This window comes from Gallinula chloropus (assembly GCF_964237585.1).
Source record: "Gallinula chloropus genome assembly, chromosome: 3".
NCBI lineage: Eukaryota > Metazoa > Chordata > Aves > Gruiformes > Rallidae > Gallinula > Gallinula chloropus.
The window spans coordinates 85,220,396-85,236,969 of NC_140087.1; the positions used below are offsets into that span (position 1 = coordinate 85,220,396).

The 16,574-nt window shown below is 58.0% G+C and overlaps 1 protein-coding gene across 1 annotated transcript; it reads right to left on the reverse strand.

Annotated features, from left to right (window-relative positions):
• Positions 1 to 987: 987 nt before the first annotated feature.
• On the reverse strand, positions 988 to 2,229 carry SSTR4 (somatostatin receptor 4; the record flags this gene model as incomplete). The annotated part of the gene is made up of 1 exon (XM_084261478.1): positions 988 to 2,229. One exon carries the CDS (start codon positions 2,227 to 2,229, stop codon positions 988 to 990), a length of 1,242 nt encoding a protein of 413 aa, XP_084117604.1.
• Between the last annotated feature and the right edge of the window lie 14,345 nt (positions 2,230 to 16,574).

The following is a 16,574-nucleotide window of genomic DNA, read 5'->3' on the forward strand; positions in this document are numbered from 1 at the left end:
GTGTAGACCAATAAAGCTTTTACATCTGTTTTATAGAAAGCTGGTAATGAAATACTCCTCCCTCACCCCCCTCCCTCCCTCCTTAAAATGACTGGGTTTCCTCACTGAGCACCAAGGGCAGGCGGGGTGGGGGGGGGGGGAGGGGACGGGACGGGACGGATGGGGACGCGGTCCAGAGGTCACAAACCCCACCAGAGCCACTGGGAGATAAAATCAAACAATTAACCCCCCAAAAAATAAACAGAGGAGCCACGGGCTGCTCATCAAGCTGGAAACATCCTGCTGGTGTCTTGGCCACTGAGATTAAAATAGAAGGGACGAGCCATAAATAATGGAGAGTGAGAATAACACCCAGAGGACAAAGTTAAACCAGGAATGGCTAATGGAATGCTAACACTATGCCGGTGCAGCCACAGACCCTTCCTCAGCTCACCTCTCCCTGGGTACCTGTTTCCAGTGGCGCCGCGGGCACGGTGATGTGGGCCTGCAGCAGAGAGGGGGGGATTTGGCTCCTCAAGGTTTTCTTCTGGAAAATACAATTTTGGTCCTGTGTGTGTCAAAATCCCTCTGCCTGGGAGTTCATTTTTGGCATGGGGGAGGGTTAATATAAGATTAACCCATCCGGGCCCTGAAGAGCTGATGGAGAAGCCTGGTCCAGTCATAACCCCTCGCTCTGCTGGGGGGGGCTAGGGCTCTAGGGCTTGGCAGGGCTCAGGAAGGGATGGGGATGTCTGAGTTTTGTTACTCTGGCATTACCCTCATGGCCCCTGGCACTGGTGGGGGCTTCTCGCAGCTGGAGGCGATGAATAATTACTCAGTCGATGTAATTAACTCTTATCACGGGCCAGTCTTATGGCTTTTTATTTTGTGGAGCTGCACGGCACGAGTTTGCCCCCTCTCCAGCTGGGGTCCCCTTTGCCGGTGCCCAGCAGAGATGCCTGCCCTGGGGCAGAGGTTGGGGGGGTCCAGTGAGGCGCGGGGGGCACCCTAGAAGGCAGTGGTCTTTGTGAGGAGGGGTCCAGGCTTGCAGCAGGGCTCAGGGTGCACAGGTTCCTGCTGGCAGGGCAGAGGCGGGCACATGCAGCCCTTGCCCTTGTCATCCCCCCGGGGAGCGGCGCAGTAGTCGAGGGGCTCTTCCTCCTCCTCCTCGTCCTCATTGGACCCCTCTCCAGAGTGGCAGCAGCAGAGGCTGGCGTCCAGGCAGCGGCGCAGCACACCGTGGAAGGAGTGCCGGAAGTTTTCGGAGAGGAACCCGTAGAGGATGGGGTTGGCGCAGCTGTTGGAGTAGCTGAGGATGAGGGAGGCGTTGTTGACGGTGGCATCCAGGCGGCCGGGCAGCAGGAGGTTGACCAGCTGCACCACGTAGAAGGGCATCCAGCAGACCACAAACATGGCCACCACCATCAGCACCAGGCGCGTCAGCTTGCCCTCGGAGCGCCGGCGCTGCTGCCAGCCCACCCGCTGCGCCACTGCCCGCATCTTGCCCACGATCAGCAGGTAGCACAGCCCCATGGCCAGCACCGGCAGCAGGAAGCCCAGCAAGGTGGTGTAGACCACGAAAGCTGCCGACCAAGCCGGGCTCGGCCACAGGAGGTTGCAGGCTACTGCTTGGCCGTCGCGGGTGGCCGCCGTGCCGGCGAAGATGGGGATGGGCGAGGCCACCAGCAAGGAGAGGAGCCACACCCCCCCGTTGACCATCTTGGCCACCCGAGGACGGCGGTAGGTGGCCGCCCGCAGCGGGTGCACCACGGCGATGTAGCGATCCAGGCTGAGGACGGTCAAGCAGAAGACGCTGGTGAACATGTTGAGCCCGTCGACGCCCAGCACGGTGCGGCACAGGGCCCGGCCGAAGGGCCAGTGGTGCAGGGCAGCCGAGGTGGCCACAAAGGGGATGCTGAGCATGAAGAGTTCGTCAGCGATGGCCAGGTTGAGCAGGTAGATGTTGGTGGCCGTCTTCATCTTGGCGTAGCGCAGGATGACGAAGATCACCAGGGAGTTGCCCAGCAACCCCAGCAGGCACACCAGGGCGTAGATGCACTGGATCACCACCATGCCCGCGATCTCGCCCGCCTTGCCACCCCAATCTGCCTGCCCCTGCTGTCGGCTGGCCTCCCCCGCAGCTGTGCTGGTGTTGGGGGGCACCTCGGAGACGGCCCAGCTGGACACGGTCCAGAGGGGCACACTGGCTGCCTGGGCCCCCGCCGGGACCTGCTCAGCATCGGCGCTCATGCTGGGAGGTGGTCCATGGACGGGATGGCGCTGGGATGGGTGCCAGCCTGCAAGGTGGGGTGTGGGCAAGAGAGAGAAGGGGGTGAGAGCTGCGGCGGGCAGCACATTCAGAGCGTGCACCCCTGCCTTGCCCCTCGGATTGCTGCCACGCATGTCAGTCAGGCAGCTCTGGCTGTGGCCCCTTTGCTCCCTCCATCCATCCACCACCCACCTCCCTCCCCCCCGGGCATCCCACATCACTCCTCAGGGCAGCAGCATCGCTGTCCAGGCCACAGCATCCTGGCTGCGTGGGGGTCCGTAGGGGATGGGGCAGGGGCTACACATGAACCGCGGCCTGGGGGGGGCCCTGCCAGCGTGCAAAGCTGGCGGCAGGGCCTGGGAATGGGTGCTGACAGCCGCCTTAAAGGGCTGCTGCAAACCCACCTCAGTGGCCGCGTTAACCCTCGCGGGAAAAGCAACCCGAAGGACAACCCGAGCTGGGGATATTTTACCTCTCAATCCTCCAGGGACTGAAAGAGCCTCCTGCCTCCCTTCCCCGGGGGTGGGATGTAGGGGGGACGCTCCGGTGGGATCCGCGGGCTGTTGGCAAGGCAAAGTCCTGCTTGACCCGAATCAGATGACCAGAAGCATCCGGACCTTTTAAAGAGAAAGACAAGACCGCGCTTTGCCGGGTGGGCACGGAGCCTCTTCTCGCTCACCCCCATCACCTCCGCCGCGAAAATCACCTTTCCCGCTCCCAACCGGGGGCAGGAAAATCGCCCCCCCCCCGCCCCGGGGCTCCGACAAAGCATCGGCGGCAGCAGACGTACCCTTCCCCCTTCCTCCCGCAGGCCCGCGGCGTTCGGCTCGCTGCGGCCGCGCCGGGGGGGTCGCAGCATCCTCCGGGGCTCCGCCGGCGCCCCCCCCCCACCCCCTCCCACCCCCGATCGCCGCCCCGGCCCGGTGCCGGCTCTGCGGGCGCTGCGGCGGGCGGGACGCTGCGCTCCGGGAGCGGCGGTGGGGCGGGAGGGATGGGACCCCCCTCCCAACCCCGCGCACTCCGCCTTCGCATCCCCCTCGCACCGGAGGGTCCCTCCGGGGACCGGCGGGGGTGTCCCCGCCCGGGCGAGGCAGGAGATGGAGGCAGGTTGCCCTGGCGACTGCAGGCAGCTCTCCTACCCCTCCCCCGCCCCAAAAACCCGCCCTCCCCGCGCTCGCTCCCGCATCCCTTCCGCGCATCTCCCCGCTCAGACCTTCCCCTCGCACCCGCAAGCCTGGGAGGGCGGAAGAGGGGTGAGGATGGGGGGATGCAGGCCGGGATCCCCGGGCCGCGCTCGGCTGGCGGGAGAGGAGCGGCCCGCGGCGCCGGGCCTGTCCAAACCGGGGGTGGGGAGCCGGCGGGGCGAGGACCAGCCAAACCTGGCCCTGAGACCAGCGAGGCACCGGGACTGCCCCCCCCAAACAATTTCGTTGGGCAGAAAGGGGCAGAAATCCCATCTCCTTTCCCATCCCCCATTTTTCTTTTTTCTTAAGTGGCTGTTGCATTTTGGGGGCGGGGTGGGTGGGGGTATTTTTGTCTGTCTGGTTTTTTTGGTGAGAGGGATCCATGGCATCTCTGTGCCAAGAAGTCACCCACAGCAGCTCAGCCCAGCCCCAGGGCTGGGGGGACCACTTGTGGTCATCTGTGGGGCTGGGGACTCTCTGGTGGTCCAGCCCAAACCCCGTGCTCCATCACTCCCTCCATCCATCCCTGTCTGGGCCATCAAGCGATGGAGCAAAGGACCTTTTTCTCAGCTGTCCCATGTCTCATCCTCCCAGCCTGCAGCACTGGGCAAGCGCCAGGTGGGTTGTGGAGGTTTTGGGGAGTCAGGATGGAGCCGTGAGCTGCCTATCAGCTGGCTGGACCGGTGTGCTCATGTGTGGAGGGGGCTCCAACTGCAGGGGTGGGAGTACAAACTCATATATTAGATTACTGAGAACTGGCCTGGGAAAGCAGGTGCACTCTTCCTCTCAGAGCTTAAATATATGATCACAGCTAATTATGCAGCTGGCAGAGATGTTTTGGCAGTGACGGCACCCAGAGCTGCAGGGACAGCAGTGCCAGGAGCTGGGCACCCCATCTCCACGCTCCCCATCTCTGTGGGGAGTTTTACCAGGGGTTGGGGTGGCAGGCAAACAGTCCTCTGTCCCTCCACGATGACACAGAAGTTCCCAGCACCGGTGGCTGGGCATAGGGGCCCAGGAGGGGCACGGTGCTCCCGGGGTTCCTGTTGCAGCCGGCGACCGGAAAGTGTGTAATAACACAATGAAACCGTCTGCAGATTACACTGACACCTCCCCCCCACCCCCCCACCTCCCCGGGAACAGGAAGCTTTAAAGTGCCCTCTAACTGTAAAGGAGGAAACTCCTTGGAAGGGAACAGGACTTTTGCCCACATTGTGCTGCTGGTACCAGTCCTTCCGCGGAACAGCTTTGGGTGGGGAGGACCAGGGATGAATAGCAGCTGCTTTGGGCACAGGGGGAGAGGTTTTGGGGCGGCTGGTTGGCACCAGAGACTCCCCATAGGCAGCTGAAGCCCCACAGACCTCATGGGGGGATTGGAGATGAGGCACCCTTCACTGAGAGCACATTATTTCAGCCAAAGCAGCAAAACCAACCTGTCTTCCCCAAGTGAAGCTCTCCAGATGGTTCATTTTAAAATAAACCACAAAGTCATCCCTCCACACTCCCCCCCACCCCCACCCCAAGATAGCATCCAGTGGTATTTAAACAGGTTAAAAAAACCCACCCAGAACTCCACAACCCACAGCCTGCAGCACTAGAAATTACCTTTACCAGGTAAAAAGCAGCCTCCCCTTATCAATTTATCCCCAACACAGGACAAGCTGGCACATGGATGTGTTTTTCAGGTGCCAAGTGTAAACCCAAGCCTCACGCTGCCCTTATGGGTCTTTCCAGCAAAAGCTTGGGGCTTTTTTTCCTCTTTTTTTTTTTTTCCCCTAGCTGCAACAACAACAACAAAAAACCCAAATCCACCATGAAATACAGCCAAAAGTGTTAAAAACGGCCAAGGAAAATGAAAATCCTATGAACCACACTACTGTGCAGAACAGACTGTGCGTTGGGGTTTTTTTTTTTCCCCTGTTAGGCTGGGGTTTTTAAAGTAAATCTTTTCCTAAAAAAATAAGAAGGAATAAATGTAGTTTCCAAATGAAACAGGTGAAGTGTTGAAAATGCCTGGAAAATAGAGTTTAAAGTGGCACTCAGCTCTCCCCAAGCAGTGCAGAAGGGGTTTCCATGCTGGGGTGTGTGGCCTGGCTGGTCCAGCTTGCACTGGGATGCTGGTCTGGAGCAGCTGCAGGCAGATATATATATACATATACATATATATATATATATACCTGATGGGAGCTCATATGTGGGCACCAGCGTGAGACTGTGCAGTGTTAGCCCCATTTCCGTACCTCAGCGCTGATGCAAACACTTCTGGTGCTGAGGAACATGATGTGTTCCCCCCAGTTAACCCATTACCTTGTGGTTATTACCCGGTCACAATGGGATGCTGATCTGATCAGGAGCAGAGACACACCAAGGGCTTCACAGGGCTGAACCCAACCCAGGGAAGGCTCCTGGATGCTGCATGCTGCCAGGGGCTGGAGGCACACTCTGGATCTCAGCATCCAGGAGCTGCTCCTGCAGCTCCAACTAGGTGGACCCCTGCAGCAAGAGCTGAATTCACACAGAAACCACGCTGCCCAGGGCGTGCTTTCCCCATGCATAGCCTTTCATAGCCTGAGCATCCCTTTATAGACACCCCGCTCTGGTTTTAGTTACACAGGAGCCTCTGTGTCCTCAAACCTCCACTGGGATGTGGGGAAGGAGAAGGAAATCGGACTCAAACACCCAACCTGGCTCATCCAACCTCGGCTTTAGCATTAGGAAATGAGCTGTTGCATCAGTTTGTTAATTAAGAGTGATGTCCCACCAGCGATGCTGTGAGCAGGGGGACCCCTCCGATCACACCCTCCTGGGTACCAGCATCGTGGCAGCTGCCCAGCTCCTGCATCCTTCTGCTCGGGAGGGAAAACCCATCACTTCCAGGGATTTCAAGGAGATTTCTGCTTCAAATTTTCAATTAGCCTCACAGTTTTGAATCTGGAAACTAAAATGAGAAGAGGGAATGTCATTAGCACTGGAGCAGAGGGGTCAGGAGAGGGATTTGGAGCATGTGGAAGCATTTTGCTGCTTCCAGTTTCATGGGGGAGCGGCTGTGGGGCTGCACATCCCACCCTCCCCTTGGGGCAAACCCATGCCACCTCCAGCCATGGCTCTCAGAAAGACTTGGATGAAGAAAAATTAGTTAAAAACGATGAAATTCAGGTCGAGGCTCTGAGCTCCTGATTGCACAATGGCACAGAGTGACCCCGGGTCCGTCCAGGGAACCAGCAGCTCCAGGCAAGGAGCAGCATCAAAAAGCTCAAGTTTTAACCCCAGTTTGGAGAGCCCAAAGTTTTAACCCTCTGACTTCAAGTTTTATACCTGGCTTTGGAGAGCCTGAAGTTTTTAAACCTGGCTCTGGACATGGAAAAGCTCAAGTTTGAACCCCAACTTTGGAGAACCCAAAGTTTTAACCCCAGTTTCAAGCTTTAATCCCAGCTTCACACATGGAAAAGCTAAAGTTTTAACCCTGACTTCAGAGCTCCCAGCAGCAGGAGCATCACCTGGCGCCCTCTGAAGCCAAGGGAGAGGCTCCATCCCCACCCAGGCATTTGAGAGGGAACATTTTAGGTGGTGCAGATCATCTTTGTTAGGAGACAACAAAGAGGAAAGGGGAAAATTAAAACAAAAGGAGAAAGAAAAGGCGTTCCAGACAGCTGACAATGGAGCTGCTGGAGGTGCAGCCAGCTTCTGCAGGGCTGGGGCTTTCCTGGCATGGCACACGGATCCTTTGTTCCGGAAAGCCGGCAGCAGGCGGGATGCCACACCTTTGGGGGGGCCCAGTGAGGTATATGGACACTGGGAACAGCCTGTGCCCTTTGGGAGCCCCATCCTCACCCAGGGCTGAGTCGAAAGGGGAGTGGAGGGTGGGTCTGGCTGGGGAACAAACAGCAAACGCCTCTTTCCGTAGAACATCCTTGGGCTTCAGCCACAGTGTTCCAAACCCAGGACTTTTTCCAAGTAAGCCAAGAACCCTGTGCACAAAACCCTCCTGCCTCATGAGAACCCCCGCCCCCAGGCCCTTGTGGCTCCATTGCTGAACGTATTCTCCTCATTTACTTTCTGGCCTGACACCCCCAGGCAGGGACCCCCTTGGTGGCAAAGCTGGATCCCATCGTCACCCCAAAAGATGCTGTGCAGAGTATCCCACCTGATGCAAAGCCAGGGAAGGAAGCGTTATTAGGGTCCAAACCCACCCACCCCCTATCAGTTCCTGATGATGCTCGATGCTGCATTTTGGTACCCCAGGGATGGGTGTGTGTGTGTGTGTGATTTCCCGACCATGCTTTCCATCCCATCCCATCCCATCCCATCCCATCCCATCCCATCCCATCCCATCCCATCCCATCCCATCCCAAGATGCCTGCACACCCTGGGAAGTGGAAGGGGTGTCACAGTGCTTCTGTGGATGCAGGAAAAACATCTGGATCTTAAATAAGACCTTGGGTTTTATGGATGGAGCTGGGTCTTTGCCCACGGGTCTGTGGCATCGGGGGGCAGCAGCTTGCAGGGCAGAGGCAGAGATGCCCCCACAGTGTCCCTGGAACTCCAGCTGGCTCCCAGCTGTCTGCCAGAATAACCCAGAGGGCAAAGGCAGGAGAAGGGGATGCTGGAGCAACACTGAGCTCTGGTATGTCTCTTTGAGGTCCCTCCAGCCGCAGCCATCAGGAGGTGGGGATGCATTTTCATGGGGGCTGGGTGAGTTTGGGGGAGCCTCAGTGCCTTCAGCCTTTCCCTACCCTCCTTGCAGCTGCTTTGTGCGTGTGTGTCCCCCACCCCATCCCAAAAGCTGCAAGATGAAAGATGCCACATCCTGCCTTTGTTCAGAGAGGGTGGAGGGGCTGGGAGGGGCCCATAGCATTGCCCCCAGCCCCCCCAGCCCTGGGACAGCCTGCTTCTGCAGCCAGAAATGATCTTTGCTTCCCCCCACCCCCAACCCAACCCTGTGTTATCTCAGGAAATCAGGCTGGGATAAACATTGGAAGCTTATCCCGAGCACACGAGCACGAGAGGGGGCTTTTGCCCTGTCTGTGCAGGCAGGGAGGTGGGTGCTGGGTGGGGGGCCCTGCCCACCGGCTTTCCCACCCCAGCATCTGCCCTGGAAGCACACTGGAGACCCTGCAGCCGGGGCCTGTGGCACTGGGGAACCCCACGTCTTGCTGGAGATCTGCTGGGGTGGGGTGCCAAAAGGAAACCCAGCACTCCCTAATGACAACTGTCAACCACTCAGGGCAAAAATGTAAAGGAAAAGTCCCTACTCAGGGAAAAAAACCCACCCCTAAACAAACAGCCCTTTGCTCTGAAAACCCCTCCTGCTTCTGGACGAGGTGGGGCCTCGGGAAGGAAACACCATGAGAAGGGCCTTTGCCTCTCCATGCCCCTGAGTTTCAGGGGCTTTACTCATGCTGTGAGTTACAGTCAGCCCAAATTCGGATCTGGCTCAGTGGCTATTTGGATTTTGAAGGGGCCTGGAAGCAGAGTGGGGAGCTCTGAGCACCCTCACTGGCAGGAGACACCCAAACCACCACAGCAGCCTATGTCTGGTCATGTACAGGAGCAAAGGTGGGAGGGATGGAAACAGGATCCCAGCCTGGACTGTCCTCTCACCACGGCTCTTCTCCCCCCAGGGAGGGGATGTCTCAGCTTCAACCAGGAGGTGATGGGAGAAGAGAAACCCTTGGCTCTGTGATGCACCATGGCAAAGCCTCGTCCCCCCCAAGAGAGCTGGTGCTCTGCCCCCCAAGGAGGGGGCTCAAAACCCTGCTTGTGAGGCAGCCCAGCTGCCCAGGCTACAATGCAGGCAGCTGCTGCAGCACCCGGGGTTGAGTGGGGGGCTGAGAGGAAACGGGTGTCACCATGGCCATGAGCAATCTGATGGTCTGCCAGGGTGAGCAGGGGGGGACAGGGAGCCTGGACTGAAGAGGATGTTATTCCACGGGGGGCAAAGGGGGGCCCTCCGTTTGCTTTTTAGGAAAAAGGAAAAAAAAAAAAAAAGAATTAATTTTCCTGATATTGTTCTGCACCTCTAAAGGAAATTCCAGGACTGGGAACCTTCAGGGAAACAATGAGCAGGGCTGTGGGTGAAGGTGGGCTGCCCCCCCAGGTTGGTGTGGTCCTCCTGCAGCCAGGGCAGGTCCCCATGCCAGCAGCCCAGCCATTTCAGACATGGTCAGGGCATCTGTCAGGGCCCCCACCTGCTGTGGATGGAGAAAGGGTGGCTGCCTGGGAGCCCCACTGCTGGCACCCCACTGCCCTCACCCTGAGAGATGCTCTGTCTGCATCACACTGCCTGTATCCTGAGACATGCCCTGCCTGCATCCCACTGCCCTCACCCTGAGGGACACTGGAAAGAAAACAAGCCCAGGACAAAATACTCAGCTTGCTGAACAGGGTGAAGGCTATTCCTCTCACTGTGGAGTGAGTGAGGGGGGTGGGGGGAAGCTGGATGGGCCCCAAGGCAACCCTCCCTCCCAAACAATTTGAGTTTTTATCTAAAAGCCTGAAAAATTTCAGCTGAATCAGAGCAGTTCCTGGCAGCCAGCGAGATGTTTCTCATGAGTAAAACATCCTGGTGCGGACACATCGCAGCGGCTCCGCTGCCAGCACAGTTCATGGGGCCATGACATGACCCCTCCAACTCCCCCACCATGTCCCCTGCTCCTTTTTGTCCCTGAATGCACTGCTGCAGAATGGGGGGATGCTCAGCCCCTTACGGGGCGGGGGGTGGGGGGGGGTTATATGGTTTTCCCTCTGCCCCAGGGCTGGGAAACGGGCTGGTTTGGCTCTCCTCAGCAATCTCACCCCTTGTAGATAACCCCCCACCCACTCCCCCACCATCCTGCTGCCAGCACCTGCCCTGCTCCCCCACTGTGGCTGGACCCCAAATTCACAGCAAAGGGCTCAGCCCCACGTGGGAGCAGAGCAGGATGCTGGGGGCACAGCTTGGGGGGGTGGGGGGGGTGGAGGGATGGGTCGTTCAGGGCCCGGTGTGGCGTCCCCAGGTGGGTTTTACCAAGGGAACTCCTATTTAAAAGGTGCAGAGGGACCTCTCCCAGGTTTTGGGAGTGCCCTGGTGGGAGGTAAGTCTTGGGGGGTTTGTGGGCACTCTGTGGGGTGGAGGAGGGAAAGGAAAGGGGGTTGTGGCTGCTGTGTGGGGTTGAGTGAAGGGGAAGTTGTGGCTTCTGAGTGGGTATGGGGGCTGATGGCACCCTCTTCTTGTTGCTAATCTCAGCTGGGCTCTCAGTGCACACAGGGGGTGCTTACAACAGAAGGGGGTCAGTGCATCACCCTGGGGCTGGTTTCAGGGGTCCCTGCAGGGTGACACAGGATGTGTGTGTGGGGGGGGGGGGGTGGTGGGGGTGGTGGGGTGGTACTGTAGGGCAAAGCTGCTGGGTGCATTTTGGCTTGCTGTACTGTGTATGTGGTCCTGGCTTGCTCTGGTCTGCGTTGGTTGCTGGGGTGGCTTCTGCCTGAATGCCCTGGGAAGCTGTGTTCCCTGCTGGAAAAGCACTGCCTGGGGGCTCTGCCAGCCTGGACCAGTCCCTCCTCCCCTGCCTTCAGGCTGGGGGCCTGTTTTGGGATAGGAGACTGTGCCAAGCGAGGAGGGTACCAACTAGGGAGTGAGGGCAGAGATGCTGCCCGTGCTTCTCGCTGTGTTGAGCTCTCTGGTGGGGAATCCGCTGCCTCTGCTTGCTGTGTGAGAGCCTGGCTTCTGCTGGCAGGCTTAGCTAAGCCAGGCTTTGCTAGTGCAGCGGCTTGCCTTTGCTGCTCACTTGCGTGGTCTGGAGCCGGGCTGGGGGTGTGATGCTGTAGCTGATGCTGACTGCGAAGCGCCCATGTTGCCGTGCCCCCCTTCCAGTTACCCCTCCTTGGGGGGGGACTTGGGACGTCTCGGGGCTCCCTGGGGCTGGTACCACCTCCCAGGGACATCCCCCTTGGCTCTGGGCGGGGGGGGCTGTGCAGCCGGGGACGGACCCTCGGGACTGTCCGTCTGTCCCTGTCCCCGCGCTTACGTGTCAGCGAGCGGGGCGGCCGGGAGTGATGGAGCCGCATTTATTCACACACACACACCCTCCCCCCCCCACCCCCCGCCGGGTTCTGGCTCCGGTTTCATTGCCCAGCTGTCCGAAACGTGAATCTCTGCTGCCCTCTCCCGTCAGCTCTGCCAGCATCTTATTTTGGGCTTCAGGGGTTTTAACGCTGCTGAAAGTCTCCAGCAAGGAAGCGTTGGGATGGGATCCTTCCAAAAAGCGACCGACCCTTTCAGAAGCCTTTTCCCCCTCCTAAAATACTCGAGCTCCTGGGAGAACGTAGAGCATGAACAGTTTGTGGGTCAGGATGTGCCTGGGCGCAGCTCTCTGCCCTGTCCCCTCTGGGCATATTTTGCTTTCCAGAAAATAATGTATAATAATATATTATTAATAATTTATTACACCCCTCACCCCCCAGACCTTTGCCTCTCAGCTTCAGGGCTTCTGCTACTTCGGGAGGGGGTGGGGGAATGGACAGTTTTGGGGTGTATTCACCCTTTTTTTGGTGAATAAGGGCACTAACAGAAGCAACTTGGTGCCATTGCAAAAGCCACCTCACTGCTGGGGAAGCATTTTGGGGAGCCCTCGATATGTGCATCCCCCATGCTAAGGGGAAAAAGGCTTTTCTTGCAGCTTGTGTGTTTATAGAGTCAAAAAATAAATAGGGGGTGCCCAGGTGATGCTTCTGCTCACGTGTGCACCCCAAGACCCCTGCCCTCAGCATGTGGTCTGTCACCCACCTGGGTCCCACTGGGACCCTGTGAGGGATGGCCTGAGCTGTCCCTGCTTGCAGACAGGCTGCTGACACCTCCTGGGGTGTTTTCCTGCTGTTTTACCCCCCCAGAATACCCATGTTGTACACAAATACCCTCTGCAGTGGGTGAGGAGGTGGCGGTCCATCCCCTCAAAGGGAGGGATTGGAGGCTGGGGCTCTGTGCATCCCCCCAGTGCAAGCCAGCAGAGCTGGGGCAGGGAGCTGGGCTGAGCAGGTATTTGTTTACATGGTCTGGGGAACCACAGTGGTGTTACTTATTCCTGCCCTGGCTGGTGTCCCGGCAGCTCCTGGGCGCTGGCAGCTCGGTGGTGCCGGCCGGGAGCGCGGCAGACACTGCTGCGTTTCACAGCCCCGCTCAATGCCCCTGTGTCTGCTCCTCCCGATACTCGCACCTCTCCGGGAGCCTGGGCACGGGGGACCCGCTGCCGTGGGGTGTACGGCATGGCGGGGGGGAGGGGGGGCAGCCCCAGGGCTGCAGGGGTGTCCCCAAACCTTGATTGCCCTGGATGTACCCCCCTGGCTCCTGACAAGCGGCGGTGGAGGGGGAGCGCAGCCTCCAATTTGGGCTGGGGCCCGTGGCCAAGGTACACAGGACGTGTCTGGGAGCCAGCACTGGCCAGGGTCGGCTGCTGCGCCCCGTCTGACCCAGCTCCCCAGCCCGACGCTCCATCCCAATGCCTCTCACGTCCAGCCCTGGGCTGGGAGACGTGGCACAGCCTGGTCCTGGGGCTGGGGGGTGGGATGCTGCTGCTTCTCCCCAGTGATGGGATAAGAGGAAACGGCCTCAGGTTGGGCCAGGGGAGGCTCAGACTGGATGTTAGGAGAGATTCCCTCAGGGGAAGTGGCGAAGCATCCGACTGGCTGCCCAGGGAGGTGGAGCCTGTCCCTGGGGCTGATCAAATGATGGGAACACGAGGTGGTTTGGTGGCGTGGGGATGATGGTTGGACTTGATGACCTTGAAGGCCTCTTGTGACCTTGATTCTGTGTGGGTATGGGGCAGAGGCACTGAGCTGGAGGGACCCTGGTGTTGCTTGAGCCCCATGGATTTGTGGGGCTCATAGAATCACAGACTGGTCTGGGTTGGAAGGGACCCCAAGGATCACAGAGCACCAACCCCCCTGCCACAGGCAGGGCCAGCAACCTCCAGGCCTGGAGCTACAAAAGGTTGTCCAGAGCCCCATCCAACCTGGCCTTGAACACCCCCAGGGATGGGGCACCCACCCCCTCTCTGGGCAGCCCATTCCAACCCCTCACCACTCTCTGTAAAGAGCTTCCCCTTAAGATCTCATCTAACCTTTCCCTCCATCAGCTTCACTCCATCCCCTTGTCCTGACAGTCTCTGCCCTTTAACAAGCTGATTCCCCTCCTGTTCCTCTGCTCTCTTCAGCTACTGGAAGGCTGCAGTGAGGTCCCCCCACAGCCTTCTCTTCTCCAGGCTGAACCAGCCCAGCTCACTCATGCACAAAGGTGTGCTTAAACCAGAGTGTGATGGGCAGCCCAGCAAGCAGAGTGGGTATGGGTGCTTGGCCCCTTGAGAGAGCAGAGCAAAGAGCTGAGTTCCCCTCTGCTCCAGCAGTTGGAAGGAATTCCTTCATCCCAGGTCTCCCCAGACCACATTTGGGGAGCTGAGGATGGCCAAGTGAGTGATTCAGCTTGTTATCCACTGCCTAGCTCTGGTCTGATCCCTGTGGTGACGGGTTTTCCAGGCTCTCCAGGGGCCTTGAGGGATGGTGTGCAGGCAGGGGCTGGCAGGCACTGGGGATTGAGCAGCAGCCTGGTTGCCTCACCATCAGCCTACCCAACACACACAAAAAAGCCCACCTCCCAGATTTGGAGGGATGAAAGCTGTTTGAAGGGATATGCAGGATGTGCTGGGTGAGAAATCTTAATTAATATTTAAATAGCATGGTGGAATTTGTGTAAATCCAGCCAGATTAAATGCAGGCACAGTGATGGGTGAGCCTGGGAGTGGCAGCCAGTGGCCCTACATGGGTGTAGGGTGGCCAAATGAGCACTCAGGAGTTCCAGAGCCTTCAGCTTTTGGTCCAGGTGCTGATGCCCAAGGGATATGGCACTCTTCTCTCTGGGAATTGTGTCTGTACCTTGTCCTGTTAGCTGTGGGCAGGGCACTGGAAAGGGGAAAGCATCAAAAATGGGCTGATCTCAAGCAGTGCTTGAGGTTGCTGAACCTCAGTGTGTTTTGAGGGGCCAAGGAAATGATGGGGCTCACTTGGAGCCCCTGGTTAGGGTGTGAGGCTTTCTCTTCTTGGCACAAAAAAAGGAAGAGGAGGAAGATTCCCTTCCTGCTGTGAGAAAGGTGGTGATGGCTGTGTTAAATCCCATAATATTCCCATGTGCTCCCCCTTTCCCACTGCAGTGCTCTGCTGAGCCTTTCCCCCAGCCCAGCTGGGGTATTTCTGGGTGAGGGGACCAAAGCTGGGACAGGGGGATGCCTTTATCCCCCCTCACTGTGAGGCTGATGTAGCATCACTTGATTGGTATTCATGTAGCTGTGCCTTGTTTTGGGGGGCTGGAGCCTCTCTTTGCTGTGTCCTGTGGTCTCTCCAAGGTGGATGAGGTGTCCTGGCCACCAAGGTGGAGAAACTCCTGACTTTATGGCAGGGGATGAGCAGGGACAGAAAAACCTGGAGGTGAGCAGCTCTGCCCATGCATGCTCTGGCTGGAGGGAACTGGGGAGATGGAAAGCATTTGGCCCTGCTGTGGTGCCCCCATTGTGGGGGGCTGGGGCAGCTCTGTGGGGCTCCAGCACCTGGAGGGGTCCCCCCAGCCTGAGCATCTCCTGTTGCCTTGCTGGAGAGCTGGTCTTGCCTGGCTCTGTACCCCTCAGTGTGTCAGGTTCCTGGGGTTTTTCCTGGGGTTTTAATTAATTTTTCCAGACTTTATTATTTTTCATGTTTATTTTTCTAATTTTTGTTTTTCAAACTTTTCCATTTAATTTTTCCCGTTTGTATTTTTCTTTTTAATTTTTTAATAATAACTCCCTCAGGGTTGTTTTTCTTTTTTCTATCTTTCTCCTGGGTTTTGTTCTCTTTCCCTTGTATCCTTCTCTCTTCCACCCTTCCCTGTGGGCAGCATGGCCCACATCACCTGCTGAGGAGGAGGCAAGGATGCTTCCCTTCACTGGGGATGCTGGAGCACAGTCTAGCCGAGCCTCTCCCTGTTTGCCCTGTTTGAGGAAACACCCCTGTGCTCACTCCAGGCTCTGGCACTGGCAGAGGAAGGCTGCTACCACCTCAAAACCATTTGCAAATAGCTTCTGTTTGCTTGGACAAACACTGGGGGGAAAATATATCATTTTTTTTTGAGGCAGAGTGTTTATTGCCCTCCACACTTGAGTGCTGCCTTAGCCCCCAAGTGCTGCTGAGGGCTGTTTTGATGCTCAGCTTCAAGCCAGCCCCAGTTTCGGCAGCGTTTTCCCTTTTACTTTCTCAGGGCAGGGTAAATGCTGCCCTTAAGTCTGGCTTTGCCATGCCCAGCTCACAGCAGCTCTGCCTCTGACCCAGCCACCCCAGGGAGAGATCAGCCTGGACACAGCATCCCCTTGGCTTCTTCCAGAGATGGGAGGTGGGATGCTGGTGCATCTATGAGCCCCCTGCCCAGGTCTAGGTTGTGCACTCCGTGGAAATCCTGGGAACAGGCTTAAAATCCCCAGCAGCTGAGGCTTTACTGTTGAAGTATGAGCTTAACACCCGTTGGCTCACGGGCTTTCCTTGCTGTATGCACAGCTGGAGGGGGAAAAAATAACTCCCTGGGCCAGTGGTGTGGTTAATGCCCTACCTGAGGAAATGTTTTTTCCTGCCTGAGCAAGGTCTGGCAGCTGAGGGAGCTGAGGCCTTGGGGCTTGGCTGCTCCTTGCTCCAGCAAACAGCTGGGCCTCTGTTGGGTGTTGCTGACTCCCCTAGCCCATCCCAGCATCCTTTCTGTGGAGAAGGACCTGGGGGTCCTGGTGGATGACAGGTTGGACATGAGCCAGCAGTGTGCCCTGGGGACTGAGAGAGCCAATGGGATCCTGGGGTGCATCCGGAGGAGTGTGGCCAGCAGGTTGAAGGAGGGGATCCTCCCCCTCTACTCTGCCCTGGTCAGGCCCCACCTGGAGTGTTGTGTCCAGTTCTGGGCTCCCTGGTAAAAAAAGGCAGGGATATCCTGGAGAGAGTCCAGAGGAGGCTGTGAAGATGATTAAGGGCCTGGAGCATCTCCCCTATGAAGAAAGGCTGAGTGAGCAGGGGCTGTTCAGCCTGGAGAGAAGGTGGCTAAGGGGGGATCTGATCAATGGTTATCAATAACTGAAGGGTGGGACACAGGGGGAAATGGCCAGCCCCTC